This window comes from Gymnoscopelus microlampas (assembly GCF_963454915.1).
Source record: "Gymnoscopelus microlampas genome assembly, chromosome: 8".
Taxonomy (NCBI): Eukaryota; Metazoa; Chordata; class Actinopteri; order Myctophiformes; family Myctophidae; genus Gymnoscopelus; species Gymnoscopelus microlampas.
The window spans coordinates 19790459-19815288 of NC_139945.1; the positions used below are offsets into that span (position 1 = coordinate 19790459).

A 24830-nucleotide genomic window follows, 5' to 3' on the forward strand; every position below is an offset into this window, starting at 1 on the left:
TGAAGGGAATAACATGATCATAGAACAAAATATAATTTAGGCTTCAGGCACAGATGACTGTAGAGACAGTTCTCTAATTCAAGCCGAGGAGAAGCAGGGTAGTGGATAAGTCGAATCATCATGTGGAAGGGGAAATTTGGCATTTCTCTTTAAACACCGTAGATGGTAGAATACTGTATGATGATGAAGTATGAAGCTTCATTAACATCTATAATTAAAAGCTCATTGGGACTACTGAGACTTGTTTTTTATGCATTTTTACATTACATGTTTAAAAGAGTAGCAGGTACAGTGGTTACTATCTGTTGGGTTTATTCGCTGTGTAAAGAACATACACAGATTACCTATGAATCCGTCACAAAACATGTCATGACTTATGCAATACTGTATATAACATCACAGAAACTGCAAGAACACAGTAAATACATTTTTACAGGAGGCAATTATAGCTAATATGCATAGATGTTGATACATTTCCAATTTAAAAACGGAAACAGTTGTATAGGTATAAAATGATACGTTCCGAAATGGACATAAACATTGACCAAGGCCTGTGAATGCTTTAGAAAGTGCTGTATAATTTGTCATGTATCAAACATGTCACAAGTATAAAAACAAAACAGGCAGCATGTATCTAGCATAGTCAAAGTATATGAATCAATGCGGTTATAAAAAAGATGGTAAAAAGGTAAGGGCAAGGGATTGAGGTAGGGAACAAGAACATGTGAAAACAAAACAAAGTGACAGAAGACGAACATTGGACCTTGTCACGTCAGAGGCATCTTCCAGCTACTGCAGCTCCCTGTGGTGCTGAAGGAGGAGGATGAGGATGAGGCGGAGAAGGGAAGAAAAAAAGACATTATTAATGTAGCGATTCAAACTGACTGAGAAGAATCATTAAGACCTGAAGCCGATTCCACAAATGTCTTCTAAATCCCAACAGTATTCTGCAAAACGTATATGTTTCTATATCAGTGGTGCTCAAACCTTTTCATGTCAAGGACCCCCAATATAATATGTATTTGGGCGCCGACCCCCATCTCAAAATATTCTGTTCCAGGGACCCCCATGAGCAAAGATTTGAGTTAAAAATGTTCACTTTAAATATATATACATTCAAAGATTTGCAAACATTTTCCACGATTTTTCAAAAATAGCAGATCTACAAGCTCGTAGCGTGGCAATCGGCACTCTTAATGGGTTAAAACTCACTGAGAAGAATCATTAAAGAACAGCAGTGCTAAACACATTAGAGGTCTTCTTTAAATGCAATTTTAACAAACATCCAGTGCTGATTTTTGGTTTGTGTATTGCTGTTCCTATAACCTTAAAATAGGTCAGCGATGTCATTCATTGTATTATTATTTACTGTTAAACAACAGCTACAGTTACATATATTGGAACATCGACTGCACCTAGATCTCGTTATTGATCACAAACAGCAATCAAAAAGTTCTAATTCGGTACAGGTACCAAACTAAGCATTCTTATTAATGGTTCCACTGTAAAATACATAAATCTATAGTCATGTGATCAACACGGATCTGTCCGATTTCCCATATTCCATCCTCATTGGCTAAGGTTGGCTTCCAAAATGTGCAGGATTGGTCCGTTTTGAACAAAATGACTCAAATCATGAACGCAGCTTGCGATTTCCGTGGAATTTCACAAAAACATTCCCACTAGACCAAGGAAGAAATGCCACCCTTTTTCACATTGGCCTGTTATAGCGCCACCAGCAGGTCTAATTTAGCAAAACACATGTTTGGAACAAAATGCCTCAAATCATGAATGCAGTGTCCGATTGCCTTGAACGATCTAAGAATAAATGGCACCCTTTTCACATTGGCCTATTATAGAGCCACCAGGAGGCCACAATAACGTACCTGACCTGGCGGAGACCTGTGCTCCGAGGAGAACTTTTTCTAGTTAGAAGTGTTTTTAAGCTGAGACAATACAGACACATTAGACAACGTAGAAATGAGCGTCGCGCTTGGCAAAGTAAAGTTCTGCCAGGGAACTCAGTGCAGTTGTTGGCGGCCGACCATTGGAAACGCCTCAGCTCTACGTTCACATCCACTCATCCAATCACACTCATGTCGTTCTCACTCCGCTCTATTTAAGCTGGAAGTTTGCACTTCTCATCCTGCTTGCTTTTGCTGCACTCATACTGTTTTTGTTGCTGCTGCTGCTGCTGTGCTGCCATAATTGCGTCCAGCAAAAATTGCTGCTCACCCTCCACCACCCCAGCTACCACCTGTCGTTTTGGATCTGCTGTTTATGTACGGGGGATTTCGGAGTCCCTATGGTTGGGAGATGCGCTTTATCAGAGTACCTAAAAGCAGATCCAATTCATAGCCAAACCATAATAAATATATTGCTCATTTTATATTCATTAAATATATCTTATCCTTCATGAGTTGTCCTGGCAGAAATGATTCTCATCACAAACAAGATGGACAGAAAATACCTCCTTTTGACTAAAGACAAAAAAACACCAGAAGTATCCTGAATCTCTCACAAACACACGCACACGCACCACGCATCACGCACACGCATCACGCACACGCACACGCACGCACACACACACACACACACACACACACACACACACACACACACACACACACACACACACACACACACACACACACACCCGTTTGTACTACTAGATTCGTGAGGACCGTTGACACCGACAGTCATTCAGCGACTCATGAAACCCTCCTAAAGGAACCAGCAGAAAATGTCTGTGGGGACTTTCTATTCTTATGAGGACAGTCTGGCGGGTCCTCACAAAACACAGAGGTACCAAGTCCATTCGTAACTCTATAGCGCCCCCTCTGCCACTCTCCTGAACAGGGCGTGTCTCTGCTGGGCGGTCATGTTCTCGCAGCTGTCCAGCAGGTTGGCGACGACCAGAGTCCTCTGGACGCTGGAGGACTTGACCCACACCCTGCCGTTCAGGCCGACGACCAGCTCACAGGGAAACAGCTGCTCCTGTTTAGTCAAAAATCATGAACGCAGCTTGCGATTTCCGTGGAATTTCACAAAAACATTCCCACTAGACCAAGGAAGAAATGCCACCCTTTTTCACATTGGCCTGTTATAGCGCCACCAGCAGGTCTAATTTAGCGAAACACATGTTTGGAACAAAATGCCTCAAATCATGAATGCAGTGTCCGATTGCCTTGAACGATCTAAGAATAAATGGCACCCTTTTCACATTGGCCTATTATAGAGCCACCAGGAGGCCACAATAACGTACCTGACCTGGCGGAGACCTGTGCTCCGAGGAGAACTTTTTCTAGTTAGAAGTGTTTTTAAGCTGAGACAATACAGACACATTAGACAACGTAGAAATGAGCGTCGCGCTTGGCAAAGTAAAGTTCTGCCAGGGAACTCAGTGCAGTTGTTGGCGGCCGACCATTGGAAACGCCTCAGCTCTACGTTCACATCCACTCATCCAATCACACTCATGTCGTTCTCACTCCGCTCTATTTAAGCTGGAAGTTTGCACTTCTCATCCTGCTTGCTTTTGCTGCACTCATACTGTTGTTGTTGCTGCTGCTGCTGCTGTGCTGCCATAATTGCGTCCAGCAAAAATTGCTGCTCACCCTCCACCACCCCAGCTACCACCTGTCGTTTTGGATCTGCTGTTTATGTACGGGGGATTTCGGAGTCCGTATGGTTGGGAGATGCGCTTTATCAGAGTACCTAAAAGCAGATCCAATTCATAGCCAAACCATAATAAATATATTGCTCATTTTATATTCATTAAATATATCTTATCCTTCATGAGTTGTCCTGGCAGAAATGATTCTCATCACAAACAAGATGGACAGAAAATACCTCCTTTTGACTAAAGACAAAAAAACACCAGAAGTATCCTGAATCTCTCACAAACACACGCACACGCACCACGCATCACGCACACGCATCACGCACACGCACACGCACGCACACACACACACACACACACACACACACACACACACACACACACACACACACACACACACACACACACACACACACACACACCCGTTTGTACTACTAGATTCGTGAGGACCGTTGACACCGACAGTCATTCAGCGACTCATGAAACCCTCCTAAAGGAACCAGCAGAAAATGTCTGTGGGGACTTTCTATTCTTATGAGGACAGTCTGGCGGGTCCTCACAAAACACAGAGGTACCAAGTCCATTCGTAACTCTATAGCGCCCCCTCTGCCACTCTCCTGAACAGGGCGTGTCTCTGCTGGGCGGTCATGTTCTCGCAGCTGTCCAGCAGGTTGGCGACGACCAGAGTCCTCTGGACGCTGGAGGACTTGACCCACACCCTGCCGTTCAGGCCGACGACCAGCTCACAGGGAAACAGCTGCTCCAGGTCCCTCACTATGTCCCTCTGAGGGGACAGGAGCCTGCGGACGAGTCCCAGGGAGACTTTAAACATCAGCCCCCCCGCTCCAAACACCCCCATCCCGTTGGAGCGACCGCCACCGTCCACACACGCCAGCTCCGGTTCCGTGTCCTTGTTGGCGACGAGGAGCCGACCGTACACCAGGTCTCCTACCTGCACGTTGGGGCGGTTCCTCTTGGTGGCGCCCTCGAACGCCAGGTAGGACAGAGAGGCCTGCTCGCTCCCGCCCACGTCCACTTTGAAGGCGTCTCCCGATTTGGCCGTCACGACGCCAATCACGCACTCTCCTTTGGCGGGGACGTATCGTCTCTGCTGGGACTCCATCCAGTAGACGTTGGGCTGTTTGTGTCGCAGGAGCCCGCTCTTACACACCCGGACCCGGTCCCCGTCCCTGAGGAGCCCCGGGCCGCACACAACCCTCTCACTGCATCTAGGAGACTCTGTTAAACCAATGGTCTCCGGGGAGCCTTCAAGGGAGAAAACATCTCCTGGAAGTAAAACCTCTCCGACTTTATCCTGAATAGCAGAATGCATGCTGTCGTTCCGGCTTCTCACACTGTAACTCAAACCGGATACGCGAATCCTCACTCAGAGAAACAACGGAGACCTAATGTGCACGTTATAGTTTTACATTGGTTCAGTGGCACACATGTCACTCTATGTTTGGCCAATCCACAGAGCCGATCAGTTGGGTCGGCCAATTAAGGAAGCCGGCGGCTGTTGATCTCCCTAATATGGCGCAACATTGTGACCACATTATGATGTCATTGCGTGATGATGTCATTAAATACGTAGAATACCCAATGACGTTACTCGACCTGACTGCCGTCTGGGAAGATGCAGAACGTCACCACGTCATTAATCCATTCAGTCCGGGAACGCTTCTGTGTAATTTCTAAGATTTATTTTACTATTCAAAAATAGCAGATCTACAAGCTCATAGCGCGGCATGCGGTGCAACCGCCCCTATATGTGAGGTTTGGACATCGACCCAATTGCACCCCCCAACCCTGCGCTGTGATTGGCCACCATTGTACCCCCCTAACCCTGCACCGTAATTGGCCACCATGACTCTATTCAGGACTGTGATTGGCTAGAAACACATGACACATGTGCATAGCCCTATAAATAGGACTATGCACTTAAAAAAAACACTTTTATGTTTTTAGCGGCGCTAGCCGCTCTATACCTTTAGGTATAGAGCGGATATTAGCCCTCTATACCTGGCTTTTGCGTCAACGTTCTGATTGGTCAGGCCCGCCAAGGTTCTGATTGGTCAGGTCCGTCAACGTTCTGATTGGTCAGGCCCGTCGAGGTTCTGATTGGTCAGGTCCGTCAACGTTCTGATTGGTCAGGCCCGTCGAGGTTCTGATTGGTCAGGTCCGTCGAGGTTCTGATTGGTCAGGCCCGTCAAGGTTCTGATTGGTCAGGCCCGTCAAGGTTCTGATTTGTCAGGCAAGGGGACTATTCATGACATCACTATGATGTCATGAATATAGAATTAGATGTCTATATAAACAATGACTAAATAAACAATGAGTAATATCTAGAAATATTTAGTAATTTCATTTTATTATTCATTTGGCTAAAGTCTCCTTCTAGGTAAGTTTTTAGCGGCGCTAGCCGCTCTATACCTTTAGGTATAGAGCGGATCCTGCTCTATACCTGACTTTGTCCGTGTTCACCGTCAACGCTCTGATTGGTCAGACCCGTCAACGCTCTGATTGGTCAGACCCGTCAACGCTCTGATTGGTCAGACCCGTCAACGCTCTGATTGGTCAGACCCGTCAAAGCTCTGATTGGTCAGACCCGTCAACAAAGTGATTGATCAAGCTTCACGTGACACATGGCTATAAACACATTATAAACACATATCGATAACAAAATGTATCAAAGGCGCCGCTACCTTCACACAGGGTGTGATTTTTTTTTAAGTGAATCACTTCCATCACTGTGATGACCACACCGCCCACTTCACACTGGGTGTGATTTTTTTTTAATCGTGAAAATGTGTGCAAATCTTTGAATGTATATATTCTTTAAAGCGAACATTTGTAACTCAAATCTTTCTGATTTAAACCTGGGTAATTGACATCACAGCATCACACCTCCCCCACTATTTCACATCCTTCCTGCTCCTGACATCCCCGCCTCCTTCATCTGCCATAACGCCAAGATTTAAAATAGAAGATGTTTCTGCTTGTCCTGGTGGCTCAGTGGGATGCATGCCTAATGTGTACACGTAAAATCGTTGGTCTGAAGGCATTGCATCATGTCAGCAACCATCTCCCTTCTTACCATTTCAAAACCTGAATTGAAGTGCGTTGTATTCCAATCAATGTACATTAACCACATAAACCTTAGCGCCCCTATTCTGGGCATGTCATAACAGGACGAAATTCTGCGAAAATAGTGCGTTCTTATTATTAGTTTAGAGGGAAAAAATCACACCCTGTGTGAAGGAAGCGGTGCCTTTGGGGCGGGGCTTAACTCATTTCAGTTCGTCCCTATTGGTGGTCTGAGTCCACTTACCAAATTTGTACTTGGTAGCATGCTGCAAACTGGAATAATGGCTGTTTAAAGCCCAGCCAATGGGCAGACAGAGGGGGCGGGGCTTAAGTAATTACAGTTCGTCCCTATTGGTGGTTTTAGTCCATGTCCAAAATTTGTACTCCGTAGCATGCTGCGAACTTGAGTTATGGCTGTTTAAAGGCCAGCCAATGGGAAGACAGAGGGGGCGGGGCTTGAGCAATTCATGCTCGGCCCGTATTGGTGGTCTAAGTCCACATACCAAATTTGGAGTTGGTGGCATGCTGCAAACTGGAGTTATAGCTGTTTCAAATCCCGTGCTCATCCCGTGCTCATACGGGCGGACGTCCCTGGGGGTCCCTGGACCCCTCTTTGATAACCGGTGGCACGTGTGGCAAATGAGAGGAGAGATGGCATAGGCAATCTCCAAGTCTGTGTGTGTGTGTGTGTGTGTGTGTGTGTGTGTGCGTGTGTTTGTATGTGTTGCTTCTTTGCCGTGCTCATCCCGGGCTCATACACACAGACACACAGACACACAGACACACAGACAGACACACAGACAGACACACAGACACCGAGTCAAAGCCACGTATAGAGCGGTTGGCACCGCTAAAAAGTAGGGGACCAAGTATAGACCCCTGGGGGACACTGGTCGACAAAGTATATACGGTTTCATTTGTTAATGATGGGTGTCTTGGAAACCAGTGCATCGTGACCATCTGAGCAGCCATCAGCTGGGTAAATCCCCTGCGGGATTAATACAGTGTACAAATCTTGAGGCAGCAATACTGAAAAGTGGTGCAGCACACTTTTGAAGCCTTGAATTCATGGAGATTGTTTTGTTTTTGTCGCATTCCTAAGCCAATCATTCTGATGACCGGCGGAAAGATGCTAATGTCTCCGGTAGGAGACTCCGTAAATCTGGAGATTACCGGAGATTCCGCCGGTCATCAAATTATTGGCTTAGGAATGCGACAAAAACAAAAAAATCTCCATGAATTCTAGGCTTCATGGGGTGTGTATGTAATTGATAGAGAATAGGTCATCTTTTGGGTGAACTACTCCTTTAAGAACTTCTGAGGAAGTTTCAGAAGCTCTTATGAAGTGGAAATGCCATGAATATTACAGTTAATCATCAAACTCTCAGAGATAGATTGGAAAGTGAGCAGATGATTCATCCCAGAGGGAAACTTATGTGGGTGGAAATAAGGGACATAAGGGACTTCTGTAGGTGGAAATAAGGGACATAAGGGACTTATGTAGGTGGAAATAAGGGACATAAGTAGGTGTAGGTGGGGAAAAACAACAAAACACCTACACAGCAAACTAGTCAGAATCAGTCCTTCATGTTACAGGACACACAGTATAACAACCATGTGATTTGGGCTAGCTGATGTCAGCTCACTCTGTGCATAAGTGTGTGTTGTCATCTGTCATCTTAGTTGTAGATGACAGGTGTACCTTAAGGTGAAATCAACTCAACATGCATCGCCACACAGGCACACACACACGCACACACACACGCACACGCACACGCACACGCACACGCACACGCACACGTCTGCTCTGCTCACATCCTGACACTAAAACATGATGATGTGGGCTGTGGGAGAATAAACATTTACTGCTACCTGGGGTCACGGTTATGGTACATTGCATTCACTGCAAGCCATTTGGCCCCATCTTACTGAATGTAGGACCCCGGGCAGCTTTATGTGGACGTACTGCAGAAATTCAAAACATTGCACTGGATAAATGCATCCAGTATCCAGTGGTTTGGAAAAGTTTTTACTGCCTCAATTCCTCAAAGTTAAGCAACTGTCCCCCTCACCTTCTCTCTCTCTCTTTTTTTATCACTGTTAAATTCCTTCCATCTAACTTCCTCCTCTTCCATTTTTTGGACATTGATAGCTCTTGAACTTTGTAGTCTTGCAGTTCCCTTGTTCATGTGTGTCTGTCTGTGTCTGTGTGTGTCTGCGTGTGTCTGCGTGCGTGCGTGCACTTGCGTGCGTGCGTGCGTGCGTGCACTTGTGAATGTGTCTAATCTTTAATGTACTTAAAGCTGTAATCCATAAAAATGTTCTTGATGGTAGAATAATTATGTTACTTCAAAGTAACTAACACTACTGCGGTGGGTGCTTCTATTGACACATTTAGATGTACCAATGTAAATGTATTTAGATCTCCCCAGCTCTAAAGAGCAAACATGGCCCTAAAGCACTCTCAGTGGTGTAAAGTAACTAAGTACATTTACTCAAGTACTGTACTTAAGTACACTTTTGAGGTACTTTTACTTTAATGGAGTATTTCCAAAGTTCAGTACTTTTACTTCTACTCCACTACATCTCCGAGGCAAATATTGTACTTTTACTCCACTACAATTATTTGAAATTCAAAAGATTATAGAGTATTTCTACATTGCAGTATTGAAAAAATGTAAAATGTGAGTACTTTTTCCATCACTGAGCACTCTGACCAACCTCATAGGCCCAGACAGACTCTCAGCTCCTCCATGGTGAGGCCCCGGTCTCTGTCGCGGTCGCAGTACTGGGCGAACTTCTTAGCGCACCGGCGAGGCTTCAGCCTCCTGCGGAGGTACTGGCGGAAGGGGCGTGCCTCGCGCTCATTCAGCACGCCGCTGGAGTCCACGTCGAGCTGGGCGAAGTGCCAACGGAGCGCCACCTCTGGCCTGGGGTGGTTCTCCCAGGCCGACGACACGGAGGCAGGGAGGGCCGACGGAGAGGAGAGAGAGTCCGGCAGGGACAAGGAGGGAGGAGAGGAGGAGGAGAGAGGAGAGGAGGCAGGGGATGGAGCGGAGGAGTTGGAAGGAGGCGTGTTTAAAAGTCTGGTGGAGAGAGAGAGAGACAGAAGGAGACAAAATAAGAAATGTCAGGAGGTTTGTTTTCCGAAACATTGAAATGCTGTTTGAAGAAAAGGAGCGTTCCAAAAAATACAGATTTTAGACTTAAAATCAGTGGTGGAAAAAGTACTCAGATATTTTACTTAGTAAAAGTATCAATACTGCAATGTAGAAATACTCCGTTACATGTAAAAGTCCGGAATTTGTAAAAGTACAAAGTATTGGTATCAAAATGTACTTAAAGTACCAAAAGTAAAACTACTAAAATGTTTGAAAATTGAAAAATGTCAAAGTGGTTAATGTGTGTTTTATAATATAATAATTGATAATTGCAAAGTAACTAGTAACTAAAGTTTTCAAATAATTGTAGTGGAGTAAAAGTACAATATTTGCCTTTGAGATGTAGTGGAGTGAAGTAAAAGTAGCCTACTGAAAATTGGAAATACTCCAGTAAGTAAAAAATACCGCAAAATGTTACTTAAGTACATTACTTGAGTACACACACTTAGTTACTTTACACCACTGCTTAAAATTTACAAAATATTTAATGTTTTGTGCATTTGCGCATACAAAAGAGTAAACGCTACTCTCTCTATAGTTTAGAGATGTAGACTGGTGAAGTTCAGTGGGATGAATGTTTTCCCCTCCAGCTTGAAAACACTTAAATATTCAAATGTTAAAAGGTAAAGCTTTATGCCTAACGATTTTGTAAGACACCCGAGTGTGTAACTACACAGTATATCCTCTGTGTGAATTTATCTTTGAAACAAAATCAAAAGTTACATTTGTATATTCTCATAGTTAAATTAACTGAGGATTTAACTGTGTACTTTAAATGCACACCAACTGTTCTGAATTCAATCAGAGCCAGCTCCTACTCAGCAATCCCTCCCTATAATCTAATTAAATTAATCACTGTGGGTTGTTGAAAACCCACTGGAAGCCAAATTTCATTCAAAACCGTCTGTGACTCAGTGTCGAACAGCAGCCTTCGCAGTTTGAGTAGGCCATAATGACGCATCAAGTAAACAACAACCAATATCCTCTATTTATACTGGAACAAACTTCATAGGAACTCAACTAAACCAGTAACCGGAGATGGTATTGGATTGTTATTTTGCTCCAAGCAAAACTGGAAAAGCATTTCATTAACAAAACCACAATCTCCATATGTCCCAGACAAACTCTGTTGACTTCTTATTCAGGAGATTCCTCCACGATGAATATCTAATTATAAAACAGATGGCTGTTCTCTATCTGCGTTTTCACTTCCTGTATCAGACCAAAACACCAACCAACGTTAGACGGCAGAAATGTGAAATCTGGTATGTGTGCATGTGTGCGTGTGTGCGTGTGTGCGTGTGTGTGTGTGTGTGTGTGTGTGTGCGTGCGTGTGCGCGCGTGTGTGTGTGTGTGTGTGTGTGTGTGTGTGTGTGTGTGTTTTGTTTTGATTGTATTGCTGTATTGTTGTATTGTGCTTTGGCAATGTAAACGTATGTTTTCTCATGCCAATAAAGCCCTTTGAATTGAATTGAATTGAATTGAATTGTGTGTGTGTGTGTGTGTGTGTGTGTGTGTGTGTGTGTGTGTGTGTGTGTGTGTGTGTGTGTGTGTGTGTGTGTGTGTGTGTGTGTGTGTGTGTGTGTGTGTGTGTGTGTGTGTGTGTGTGTGTGTGTGTGTGTGTGTGTTTGTTTTGATTGTATTGCTGTATTGTTGTATTGTGCTTTGGCAATGTAAACGTATGTTTTCTCATGCCAATAAAGCCCTTTGAATTGAATTGGTGTGTGTGTGTGTGTGTGTGTGTGTGTGTGTGTGTGTGTGTGTGTGTGTGTGTGTGTGTGTGTGTGTGTGTGTGTGTGTGTGTGTGTGTGTGTGTGTGTGTGTGTGTGTGTGTGCGTGCGTGCGTGCGTGCGTGCGTGTGTGTGTGTGTGTTTTGGGGGGATGTTTTCAGTAGTTCTATCTGATATCCGACGTACCAACAACCATCTCGCAGATTGATTCTTGGCAATAGATTCAATCTGAGAGATGGAGAAAGAGGTGAAATGGTGAATGGTGAAAAAAGTGACCCTGGGGACAAACAGGCGGGAAATAAAGAGAAGAAAGTGACACAGAGTGAGTGAAAGTGACTGACATGAAGAGAAAGACGACAGTGAAAGGTAAAAGAAAGAAAGAGAGGGATGGAGGAGGATGAAAAGAGGTGATAATAAAAGAACCATAGGAAGATGAAAGAGGGAGGCTAAGTAGGGCAGGGCTGTATGCATGCAGATGAGCAGATGGAGAGGGATCGAAGCACAACATGTGAATGTGACTGTGCTGGTTGGCTGGTGATTACTACAGGGTTTACTGTAACTAGGTGGTGGCCAGGGTGCAGTGGTGGAAAAAGTACTTAAATTCTTTACTTAAGTAAAAGTACCAATACTGCAATGCAAAAATACTCTGTTACAAGTAAAAGTCCAGAATTCAGAATTTACTTGAGTAAAAGTACAAAAGTATTGGCATCAAAATGTACTTAAAGTACCAAAAGTAAAAGTACTAAATATTTGAAAATAGCAGATCTGCAAGCTCACAACGCGTCGCGATGCGACGCGTTGTGAGCTTGTAGATCGGCTATTTTCAAATAGCTTAGGTATAAAATAGGTTTAAAGTGGTTAATGTATGTTTCATAATGTCATAATTTATATCTGAAAAGTAACTAGTAACTAAAGCTTTCAAATAAATGCAGTGGAGTAAAAGTACAATATTTGCCTCAGAGATGTAGTGGAGTAGAAGTAAAAGTATTGGAAATTGGATATACTCAAGTAAAGTACAAATACCTCAAAATTGTACTTAAGTACAGTACTTAAGTAAATGTACTTAGTTACTAGTTGCTAGGTGGTTGGGAAGGAATGTCAGGAGCCAAGCAAAGAATTGTGTGTATATTTAGGAATACACGTTGAATGATTGCAACATGAGCCAGGCCACTCAGGTTGAGAGTGTATTCTCTAATTGTCCAGCAGCGCTTATATTTCCTACAGTGTGTCAGGGTGTTTGGAGAGAACATTACGTTGCTTTATTACCACACAATAATGGAGAACATCACGAGATTCACAATTGCAGTGTGGTGCTTCGGCAATCTTTTGGTCCGGTCGATATCACAAATCTCCCGGCTGGTCAGTGGTCCACACACAGCCGTGAAGGTAATAGGATTAAGGTGACAGCCCTCCCTACAAAACATGTTTGAACATTCCATGGCCAGAAAAAAAACGTATCAGACCCCTCCCATTCTCCTTCTTCCATGCGGTATAGAGTCTACAGCTGCTGTAGTGATCTGATATCACTACCACGGGTGGTTGCTATATTTTGGCTCATGTCTCTCACACACACGCACACACACGCACACACACGCACACGCACGCGCACGCGCACACACACCATAAGAAGTTCTTATTGAGGCCATTTTGTAGTTCTACCATCGGACGGGAAGCATGTATGCAGCCCCCTTAAGCCAAATTAACTGCACTACTATCTTTTCTCTGTTTTTTTTTTACCCCTTTTTCTCCCCAATTTAGTCATTATGCCTATCAATTCCTCCCCACACACATGTGTGTGTTGTCACTGCTGTTGTATTCTACTGACAAATATCGGCCTCCCCGACCGGCTTCCATCCGCCAAACACGGGCCAATTGTGACGCTCGACACAGCCGGATGCACCGCGGTGGATTCAAACTCTGCGGTGGTGGAGTTAACTGCACAACTCTTCATTCAATGAGTGAGGATATGTTTTTCTTACTTCATGAGAAATTATTTACATCGGCTGCTGAAAATAATCTGCATGTCTTCCCTCCAAGACTGACTCCCCATCCCTTTCTGTCCTCTCCTCTTAGGAGATCAGCATTATGCACAATTGAGTTTCAACAGTTATTATGATGGTGAATGTTATGTAGTGTAGACTGACCGATGAGGACTCAACTTCCCAGCATGCTCTGCTTCCAGCTGCAGGGCTCTGACAAGACTCTCAATGAACTCTTTCTTGCGAGCACCAGGGCACCCTGGGAAAGTAGAATAGAACAGAACAGAGCACAGCACAAAACGCTTAATTGAATTCTTCATCAAACTCTGAAAATATAACATTTAGAAATGAATAAACAGAATTGTCTGAAGCTGGGAAAAGAGAAAATGATGTGCACGGAATGCAACAAAAGAAGAAATGGCAGTGTGCAGATATGTTTTCTCATCTGTTCATGTACTAATCTATTTATCCAGCATGTATGATGTATGTAAACTTTGTGCTATGACAACCCTTTAACTATATGATGTTGTTAGCCTGCCTCATTATAAAGGCAAAGTATTATTATTGGCACATCCATGCTGTCATAATCAGATGTCTCATTTGTGATTATGAACTCATCCTGGATATGACAAATGCGATATATAATTTTATTTATTAAATTACAATTAAAGACCCCCATTTTATCATGTGATGTGTGGAGAGTTATTCGCAATGAGCATATTTCTGTGTGTGTGTGTGTGTGCGTGCGTGCGTGCGTGCGTGCGTGCGTGCGTGCGTGCGTGCGTGCGTGTGTGTGTGAGATGTAACTTATTCACCAGGCAGAGGTCTGTCTCTGTGAACCCTGTCTGTGTGAGTCTCCCCAGTCTTGCTGCAGTCTGGCAGTCGATTCCTATAGGAACGGAGACACAGAGTCAACCACATCAATGGCCTTCACACATCGATGTGATGACAGACACTGATTCCAAACTATATGAGGCATGGTCAATCAGAAAGGGCTAAACGTAATGTTGTTGCCGTCAGGCAGAAACCTCCCATCTCCATATTCTGACATTTTGTGTTTTTCGTAAATTAACTTTAGTTAATAGTTACATTTTAGATTTAGATTGTTATTACTAAACATACATTAACCACTTAAGCTCTATATATATTTCAGCTATTTCCAAAAGATTTGTATACATTTTGAAAACTTGAAATGGGACATTCTGCATAATGAGTACTTTTTGATGACAATACTTTTGTACTTTTACTCAAGTAAAATGTTAATACCAGACTTTAACTTGTAACATATCAAACGATATAACAGATCAAAGGAACGATTGCCATACAGTAGATGTGCTGCTACCTCATATAAACATTAGCCAACTGATGAATTAATTGGTTAATTGCCTGGCAGAGGTCCCTGGTAATGGTCTACCAGTGTCCACCCTGACACACCAGCAGTAGCCTGTCGCTACGTGACATTGCACTGGGCTATATCGTCCGTCCACAGAGCATTCTGGGATAAATCGCTCTTCCTGCCAGATGGAGCGAACCTCAGAGAGCAACGACGCACGTTCACGCTCACAAGTCTGGGGAATGTCTGTGAACACAAGACACACACACACACGCACGCACACACACACACACACACGCACGCACGCACGCACGCACGCACGCACGCACGCACGCACGCACGCACGCACGCACGCACGCACGCACGCACGCACGCACGCACGCACGCACGCACGCACGCACACACACACACACACACACACACACACACACACACACACACACACACACACACACACAAAAGCATTTATAACAAGTAAGACGCGCGAACGCTGGATGCGAACGCAGCTCCAAAATATTGTGTATTTAAGGACGTGTGTGTGTTTTGACTGTAGCTGCACTCTGGCGCACTCTGTGGCTGCACACAGGCAGTGCACGCACAGTATTGCACACAGAGACACACACACACAAGCCGAGCAGAGTTTCATAGTATGCTCCACTTGGGCGGAGGCGCCTCCTTCCGCGTTCGCAATAAAATATTTATATGGATAGTTGAAATCACTAAGCCTTAATCATGTTGACTAAGTGGCCTCATGGTGGCGCTATAACAGCCTGGCTTCACGTTCTGGCTTATAACTCTTGAACTGTGGGTCGTACAATCAAAATATTTGTTTCCTTGGATTCCTTGGAGCATGACGCAACTAGCAATATAGGCCGCGGCCATTTGCGCCAGACTAGATTTCCCCCCATTTCGTGTGTTCTTCAAAACACACTTTTTGCTACTACTCCTACAAATGTTGTCCAAAACTCAGGCAAATCTTTACACATTATTTCTGGAATTATGTGATCAAGATGCATGAGCCTTCCAAAGTTTGCAGGCCCTGGGGAGGCAACCCGGCCAGAGACCTGCGCTCCAAGGAGCGCACTCTTCTAATCTTGGCACTAGCCTACATTTACATGACCGCGGCGCTTACCCACAATTTGCAGCTCTGTTTAATAGTTTCTGCTAAGTGCCTAAATTGTAAATAGTAAGATCATTTCTATGCAGTGCACTATTAGTGATTAGTGAATGAGGCCCATTGTCTTGTAGTCATTCAGTATTATGTAGCCATGACGACTTCAGAACAATATACATTGAGGTATACTGCCACACACAACACATACACCATTGTAAACTTTAACCCATTTTGGGCAGGAACCCCAATTTGTAACTATACCTTTCAGGACAGGAACCCCTTTTGGGGTTCTTGCTGCTATGTACAGTATAGCAACATACATTTGTTGTAATGTTTGAATAAATATTTGAAGTTTTTCAGAAAACTTAGGTCAGGATTTAGAAGGCGTTTTTGGAATCGTAATCGTAAATAATAACACCAATAAATAAGAACACAAATACAATAGGGCAAACTGTCACCTTACCAGTGGGTCTTTTGAAAGAGCGATTTCCTTTGGAGTCCGAATTCATCAGGATGGTCACCCAGAAGGGAGGAGCTGTCAATTCTGGACAGAAATAATGTATGTACCGCATATTTTTGTAATCATATCATGAGGGAATTGTAGAGTATGAGAATACATTTCCTCTGAGCCAACAGGACACCTTTTGACAGCAGTGCATGGCAGTGGTGTAAAGTAACTAAGTACATGTACTCAAGTACTGTACAATTTTGAGGTATTTGTACTTTACTTGAGTATTTCCAATTGTCTATACTTTTACTTCTACTCCACCACATCTCAGAGGCAAATATTGTACTTTTACTCCACTACGATTATTTGAAACTTTAGTTACTAGTTACTTTGCAGATATAAATCATTATATTATAAAACATACATTAACCACTTTAGCCATATTTTATACCTAGGCAGTTTGAAAATAGCCGATCTACAAGCTCACAACACGTTGCATCGCGACGCGTTGTGAGCTTGTAGATCTGCTATTTTCAAACAAGTATATTTTGATACTTTTAGTACATTTTGAATTCCGGACTAATTGTAACAGAGTACTTCTACATTGCAGTATTGATACTTTCACTTAAGTAAAACATTTGAGTACTTTTTCCACCACTGGTGCACGGTCATCACAGTCCTTTCAATTGCCTTCTCACCGAGCTGTGTCATATTTGATATTTTCCCTCACTCGTCATTTTTTTTTATTGCTGGAATATCCCCTCATGTTGTTATTTCATAAAGATTACCAATAAAACCAACAACATTTACTACCACCCAAGGTCAAAGGTCTCGTTTTTCTCTGCTAACAGACATCCCCCATGACAGTGCTCTTTCCAAACCAGCTAAAGAGAGTCACTGCTGTTGGGCTTGGCCCGGCACCGTCCAGTCTGCAGAAAACTAATATGAACTGTGATACTAGCCTCGCATAGCCAGACTATATCACTGCGTGGATATAAGTCAGGTGCTTCCATGAGTACGTTTTTTTTTCCCAAGGGGCGGGATAAAAACAATGGCCCTCGACGCAATTGGTTAGACCTACAACCAACTACCAATTACAATCTACCATATTCGAATACTGGGCCCTGATTGGTCACCCACGTCTTCTGGAGCATGAAATGGATTCTCTATGGAGCGGTGCCAGACCCAAATCGCAGAGTGCAATTTATTTTTGCACTCGCAGATTCGTCTGGTCCCAGGCTACTGTGATACCACTTATTGTTGTACAAACGGGCGAAATGACACAAGTGACAGTCCCATAATGGAGAGGTTGAGAAAGGCTGCCACCGCATGTGGTCACTAACATCTAGCCTGGTTTACCAGGCTAACTAACATCACTGAAGGGTCCATTAGAGCAGTAGTTATCAAACTTTTTCATGTCAAGGACCCCCAAATTGACACTTATTAGCCCACGGACCCCCATTTCAAAGGATATGCCAGGGACCCCCATAACTAAGAGAAGATTTTTTACGGCTCTAGCAGTGATTCTCAACCATTTTAATTTCAAGGACCCCCAGTTTGACATGCATTACGGCTACAGACCCCCATTTAATGGCATTTCTATCACTTGGACCGCAATTTATATTGTAAAATCTATGTCAATTTACCTCTGAGAGTGTACAAATGGAACCAAATGGACCCGTTAGGGTCCATTTGGTGCCTAATCTATCATTTAGCTGGGGACTCCCTGGAACTCCCTCAAGGACCCCTGGGGGTCCCCGGACCCCACTTTGAGAACCAATGCATTAGAGTGACAAGCAAAGCAAAGGTCAAAATGAAGAGGTGCTTTGGGTAAAAGTGTCCACTACACAATAATAACAGTATGTTAAAATGTTACATTTCATCATTCTTAGAGATGGCTCAGTTTGTCACCTGCTGCAGGTCTGCTGGGATCCAGAGTAGGCCTGAGTCCATCCATCCCACCTGAAACACACAGCGTTATTACACACACAGAGTCACGTGAATAAACACTCACGCGGTGTTCCTTTCAGTTTAAATCACTTAAAGCTGCAATCCGTGAGATTCACAACCTAGATTCAAACCGGGTCCTCCGCACAACTGCTGAAATTTCTACTGCTGATCTTACCTGACCACAGGGTCATGTCTTACTATTAAGACCTGGAAAACATCTGTCACTTTAGATTTTAACCACTTTAACCATTCTCTTATGCTTTGGCAATTCAAAAATAGTAGATATATATATTTTTTCAGGCGAACATTTTTTACTCATATTTGCATCGGGGGGGGGGGGGGTGATCAAAGATCTTAAATAGCAGATCTACAAGCTCATAAGGTGGCACTCGGTGCCGCGTTATGAGCTTGTAGATCTGCTATTTTTGAATAGCCAAAGTATAAAAGGTTAAAATTATTGTGATGCTATATTAACACATTTTGCTGGGACCCCCCTGAACCCCCCCAAGGACCGCTGGGGGTCCCCGGACCCCACTTTGAGAACCAATGCCTTAGAGCGAGGTTTCTACTTGGTCAGCATTATGTAATGCCAGTGAAGCTGTGTAATAATGGCCTGTAAAGATGATAATAAAGAACATCTCTCACCTCTGTGAGAAGCCGATTCCAGATCAGCGGTCACCTGCGCCATCTCAGCCATGTGATCTGCATCACATCACAACCGACACAATGCTCTTATGAGAGGGGGCAAAATACCACATTTCCATTTCCTGAACTGATGACCAGTGGTGGAAAAAGTACTCACAGTCTTTACTTAAGTAAAAGTATCAATAATGCAATGCAGAAATACTCTGTTACAAGTAAAAGTCCTGAATGAAAAATTCACTTGAGTAAAAGTACAAAAGTATTGGTATAAAAATGTACTTGAAGTACAACAAGTAGAAAGTATTCATTATGCAGAATGTCCCATTTCTCAAGTTTTCAAATGTAAAAAATCTTTCGAAAATAGCAGATCTACAAGCTCACAATGAGTCGCATCGCGACACTTAGTGAGCTTGTAGATCTGTTATTTTCAACTGGCCGAAATGTATACAGGGCTGAAGTGGGTAATGTATGTTTTGTAATAATAATCAAAATCTACAAGTAACTAGTAACTCAAGTTTTCAAATAATTGTAGTGGAGTAAAAGCATAATATTTGCCTCTGAGATGTAGTGGAGTAGAAGTAAAAGTACTGAAAATTCGAAATACTCCAGTAAGGTAAAAAAATACCTCAAAATTGTACTTAAGTACAATAAATGTACTTAGTTGCTTTACACCACTGCTGATGACAGTGGTGTAAAGCTATAGCTATATTTGTCTCAGTGAGTGTGCAACAACTTGAACCAACAAAAATCCCCAGAAAAAACAAAAGGTTATTGCTGAAAAGGATGTATCGTACCTGTGCAATTAGGGGCTACATGAAGAACTGAAGTCCCACTGACGGGCTTGCCGTCGGGGGTGGAGCACCAGCAGTAACCGGTCTGATTGTGGCACTGGACGCCCAGGAAGTGGCCGTCTGCGCTGCACTCTGGCACAAAGGCGGCCGCCGCGGGGTTAACATGACTGCCGGTGCCGTGGTGGGCGGAGCCGGCCTCCAGGGCCTGAGACCTGGCCAACTGGCATTTGGACTGGCCTGAGTCTGAAAGCAACATAGAGCAGGAAAGGGTGGGACGTGTGTGTAGACTCAGGGGCGTCACGGCCATTCACTGTGCGTACGACGCGACACCCTCACTACTCTCACAGATCCGTGATTTCATACCCCCCCACTTTTTAATAAATCAGTAAAATCAGGCAAAAATAAGAATTAAATAACCTAACCCTAACCCTAACCCTAAAACCGAAATAAAGTAACCAAAACACGAAGAAAAAAATAACAAAATCCGCCCAAAAAACGCAAAATTTTGAAAATACAAAATGTGTTTATACATTTGACAGTTACAAATGTTTTTCACGATTTTTCAAAAAATAGCAGATATACAAGCTCATAGCGGGGCACTCAGTGCCGCGCTATGAGCTTGTATATCTGCTATTTTTGAATAGCCAAAGTGTAAAATAAGGGTTATAGTCCACCGAAAGTCCACCCGGCCCCCACCTTCTGAGAGCCTGTGACGTCCCTGTGTATACTGCAGATGATTATGTGTAGAAGATATGATAAGCTATATTATTAGCATGCATATTGCATAGTGCAGGGGTCTTCAACGTTTTCAGGCCAAGGACCCCTTAGCTGAGAGAGAGATGAAGCAGGGACCCACTATATTGTATAAAGACCCTATAATATATTGTATAAAGACCCTATATTGTATAAAGACCCTATAAAGACACTATATTGTATAAGACCCCCACTATATTGTATAAAATTGTGTTGCAGATCAATTTCGTAGACTATTTCATAGACTTTGACAGCACTATCATCAGTGTATGTTGGATTAATGTGTATTTTCAGACATTTAACCACTTGAACCATCAATACTTAGTCTGCTCTTTTTTTTCCCTCAACACCAAACCTCTTTGCCAAAAATAACAGATCTACAAGATCATAACGCCTCGCAGCGCGAGTCATTATGAGCTTGTAGATCTGCTATTTTTGGCTAATGTTCGACTCAGAATAGGGATGCTAAGTTTCAAGTGGTTAATGTAAAAAACATGATCCTATCACACAGAGATTTGGCGGCCCCCCTATGGTAACTCTGAGGACCCCCTAGGGGTCCCGGACCCCCTGTTGAAGACCCCTGACATAGTGAATATCACTGATACGTGTTAATAATAATAATAATAAACTTTATTTGTATAGCACCTTTCATGACATGAAATGCAGCGCAAAGTGCTTTACAGAGCAAGAATACAGTTACAGTTACAACCAATTTAACAATAAAGCAAACAAAAAATAAAATAAAATAAAAGCAAAAGCATAAAACATTAAAATAGGCAATACAGTGAGGACTTAAAAATCAACCAAAGAGTCAGCTAAAAGCAAGAGTGAAGAAATAGGTCTTGAGCTGTGCTTTAAAGCTATCGACAGAGGCTGCCTGTTTTAGGTGTAGTGGGAGTTTATTCCACACTGTTGGTCCGTAAAAGCAGAATGCTGCTTCACCATATTTTTTATATGTCATTTTAGGCACCTCGAGTAGGTCAGCACTTGAAGACCTGAGGGTCCGGTTTGGATCATGTCTCTCTAGGCAGTCATAGAGGTAGGAAGGTGCCAGACCATTTAGAGCTTTATAAACTATTAAAAGAATTTTAAAATCAATCCTAAAAACAACCGGGAGCCAGTGTAGTGAAGCTAGTACTGGAGTGATATGTTCTCTCATTCTAGTTTTAGTTAAAATTCTGGCTGCCGCATTTTGAACAAGTTGTAATCTGTCAGTTGTTTTCTTAGGCAGGCCAGAGTAGAGTGCATTGCAGTAATCAAGCCGAGAGAAAACAAAAGCGTGGATCAGCGTTTTTGCGTCGTCTAACGACAGATAGTCTCTAATTCGCGCAATATTTCTAAGATGAAAGAAAGCAATCTTGGTGACATGATTAATGTGTGCATTAAAATTCAATTCAGAGTCGATAATAACCCCCAGGTTCTTTACTGTGGTGTTACTTTCTACAGCCAGGTTACCAAGTCTACTTATTATTAATTCTCTCTGCTCACTGGAGCCAATTATGAGAATTTCTGTTTTATCCTCATTTAGCTTAAGAAAGTTCTCACTCATCCAGCATTTTATACTGGACAGACAGGTCAACAATGGATCTAGAGCGCAGGGGTCGTCTGGAGCTACCGAAAGATACAGCTGGGTATCATCAGCATAGAAATGGAAGTTCACTCCGTGATCGGCGATGAGTTCTCCCAGTGGTAGTATATACAGGGAGAACAATAAGGGACCCAGAATTGAGCCCTGTGGAATACCAGAACAGATGTCATGTTTGTCTGAGTCAAAATTAGCTAGGCTGACAAAATAGCTTCTGCCTGTTAGGTAAGAGTAAAACCAAGACAAGGCTGTGCCTGACAAACCAATCCAGTACTCCATGCGTTGTAGTAGAATTTTGTGATCAATCGTGTCAAAAGCAGCGGTTAAGTCAAGGAGTAGGAGAACAGATATATTTTTGTTGTCAGCGGACACCCTAAGATCATTAATTACTTTTACAAGTGCTGTTTCTGTGCTATGACCTTTCCTGAAGCCAGATTGGAATTTGTTATGAACCTTATTGTTCTGTAGGAACACATCCAGTTGATGAAAGATAGTTTTTTCTAAGACCTTTCCCAGAAATGGCAGATTAGAGATTGGTCTATAATTACCCAGCACCAATGGATCAAGGTTGTGTTTCTTGAGTAACGGCCTGACTACAGCCGTTTTCAGTGAGTCTGGAAAGACGCCTGAAAGTAGAGAGCTGTTTACAATTCTTAGGATATCTCCAATCACGCTGTCTAAAACCTCTTTGAGAAACGGGGTGGGTATTGCATCCAGTGAACAAGATGATGATGTCATCTGTGATATAGTTTTACGGAGTTCCTCTTCATTAATTGTGCAGAAAGATATTAGACTTCCTCTGGAGTGATCTACGTTTTTGCACCATGCACCATTTGCAGCATTTGCAGTGCTAGCAGCAGCACTCATAATACCAGCTCGAATGCTAAAAATTTTGTTTGCAAAAAAGGACGCAAACTCATCACACTTAGCTTTAGAAGCAGGGAGCGACTCCTTTTTTTTTTGTTGGGAAAACATACAGATTAATTTCTATAAATGAATACGTATACTGCATACAGCAGGGGTCTTCAACGTTTTTCAGGCCAAGGACCCCTTAGCTGAGAGAGTGAGTGATGAAGCACGACTACATATTGTATAAAATCGTGTTGCAAAAAAATAATATATATATATATATAATGTATTGATTATTTCAATTTCATAGACAGCTTCATTTTGTTATTAATATGTTGGTTTCATGTTAATGTGTATTTGCAGACCACTTAAACCCTCAATAGTAAACCTTTGTGCTCTGTACTTGGTCTGCTCTTTTTTCCCTCAAAGGCAAACCTCAGGGAATGTTCCCCCTGTAATAGGGATGCTAGGGTTCAAATAGTTAATATAAAAAATAAAAATAACACAAAGACTTGGCGGCCCCCCTGCAGTAACTCAGAGGACCCATGGCATACAGTATATAAATTATATTAATAGATATCTCCGGAATGCAATTAATGGTGTGTGTATTGTCCTGTTCAGAAGTAAGACATAAAGTATACTGCTGACCAGGCCTATCACTTCATGTTCCATTCAGTCAATTCACTTTTTAGAGTTGCAACACTGAATCTTTTCTTGTGCAATGAAGGGTTGTCAGGTGAGTCTGTTAAAAACAATTGAGATTAATGCTACTTCAATTGAATTTCATTCTACCATGCCGGTGCATTTGAGAAATAATATGATATTGATGTTATCATGCATATCGCATTCACTCGCATTGTAATAATGCAATTTGCAATTGAGAATAGAAAGTGAACTTAAAGGGATAGTTCACCCCCAAAATGACTTTTTTAATATTGATTAGTCACCCCATGAGACTTGAAGTCATGGATTTTTTGCTAATAATTTGATGACCGGGAGCGGTTCCGGTATGAAACACAAAGAGTCTCCTACTGGAACCGCTGCCTACCGGTCCGCTGGTCATCAAATTATTGGCTTAGGAATGCGACAAAAACGAAATCCATGAATTCAAGTCTCCATGGGGTGACTAATCGATAAAAAAATATATTTTTGGGGGGGTAAACTATCCCTTTAATTCAGCCTTGAAGCATGGAGAGAGTAAGCCACTGGTTCCCAAACTTTTTAGCTCGAAACTCAAAAGAGAAATTTGATGTCTGCCCAGTACCAAAGCTAGTGAAACTAGCAGATCTGCAAGCTCACAACTTGCGACTACATATTCTTTAATAATAATAATTAAAACAAAATGTAGGAAACAAAAGATAAAGTTGTATTTACTCGTGACCCATAAAAATGTGTCCGCGACCCACAAATGGGTCCCGGCCCACCATGTGGGAAACATATGCAGTTAGATATGCATTTTACCAGCGCAGTGGGCCCTGGGGACCGGCCTCAGCTGTGTGTTGATGCACTGAGCCCTCTGGAAGGAACACAGCGACTTGTACAGCCTGCCGTTGCTGGCACACACAGCTCTGTGGCGCCCCCTCTGGCAGTCCAGGACACAACCACGAGGCCACATGTTCTCTGTGATCAGGAACGGCTACATGGGCGAAAAACACACACGCACGCGCGCGCGCACACACACACACACACACACACACACACACACACACACACGCACACACACACACACACACACACACACACACAGAGAAGAAATTTCGTTCAAACGCGTTTGACCGTTTGTAGCATG

At 43.0% G+C, this 24830-nt stretch overlaps 2 protein-coding genes across 3 annotated transcripts in view; both read right to left on the bottom strand.

Annotated features, from left to right (window-relative positions):
* Positions 1-310: 310 nt before the first annotated feature.
* Positions 311-24830, bottom strand: part of LOC311049858 (SPARC-related modular calcium-binding protein 1-like) — a 33214-nt gene continuing 8694 nt past the window's right edge. Inside the window, exons 2-11 of one of the 2 annotated variants that reach the window (XM_084063754.1) lie at positions 24503-24677; positions 19858-20097; positions 19067-19123; positions 18383-18433; positions 16487-16567; positions 14963-15155; positions 14392-14465; positions 13742-13835; positions 9428-9792; positions 311-802 (exon numbers count right to left, since the gene is read on the bottom strand). In XM_084063754.1, coding sequence (XP_083919880.1) covers positions 9429-9792; positions 13742-13835; positions 14392-14465; positions 14963-15155; positions 16487-16567; positions 18383-18433; positions 19067-19123; positions 19858-20097; positions 24503-24677 — 1329 coding nt within the window. In that variant the 3' untranslated portion in view covers positions 311-802; position 9428. Of the gene's footprint in view, positions 811-9427; positions 9793-13741; positions 13836-14391; positions 14466-14962; positions 15156-16486; positions 16568-18382; positions 18434-19066; positions 19124-19857; positions 20098-24502; positions 24678-24830 lie in introns of both variants that reach the window. The other variant, XM_084063753.1, reaches the window with a different exon arrangement.
* On the bottom strand, positions 4212-4952 carry LOC311050786 (exosome complex component RRP40-like; the record flags this gene model as incomplete). Its single annotated transcript, XM_084064944.1, has 1 exon — positions 4212-4952. One exon carries the CDS (start codon positions 4950-4952, stop codon positions 4212-4214), a length of 741 nt encoding a protein of 246 aa, XP_083921070.1.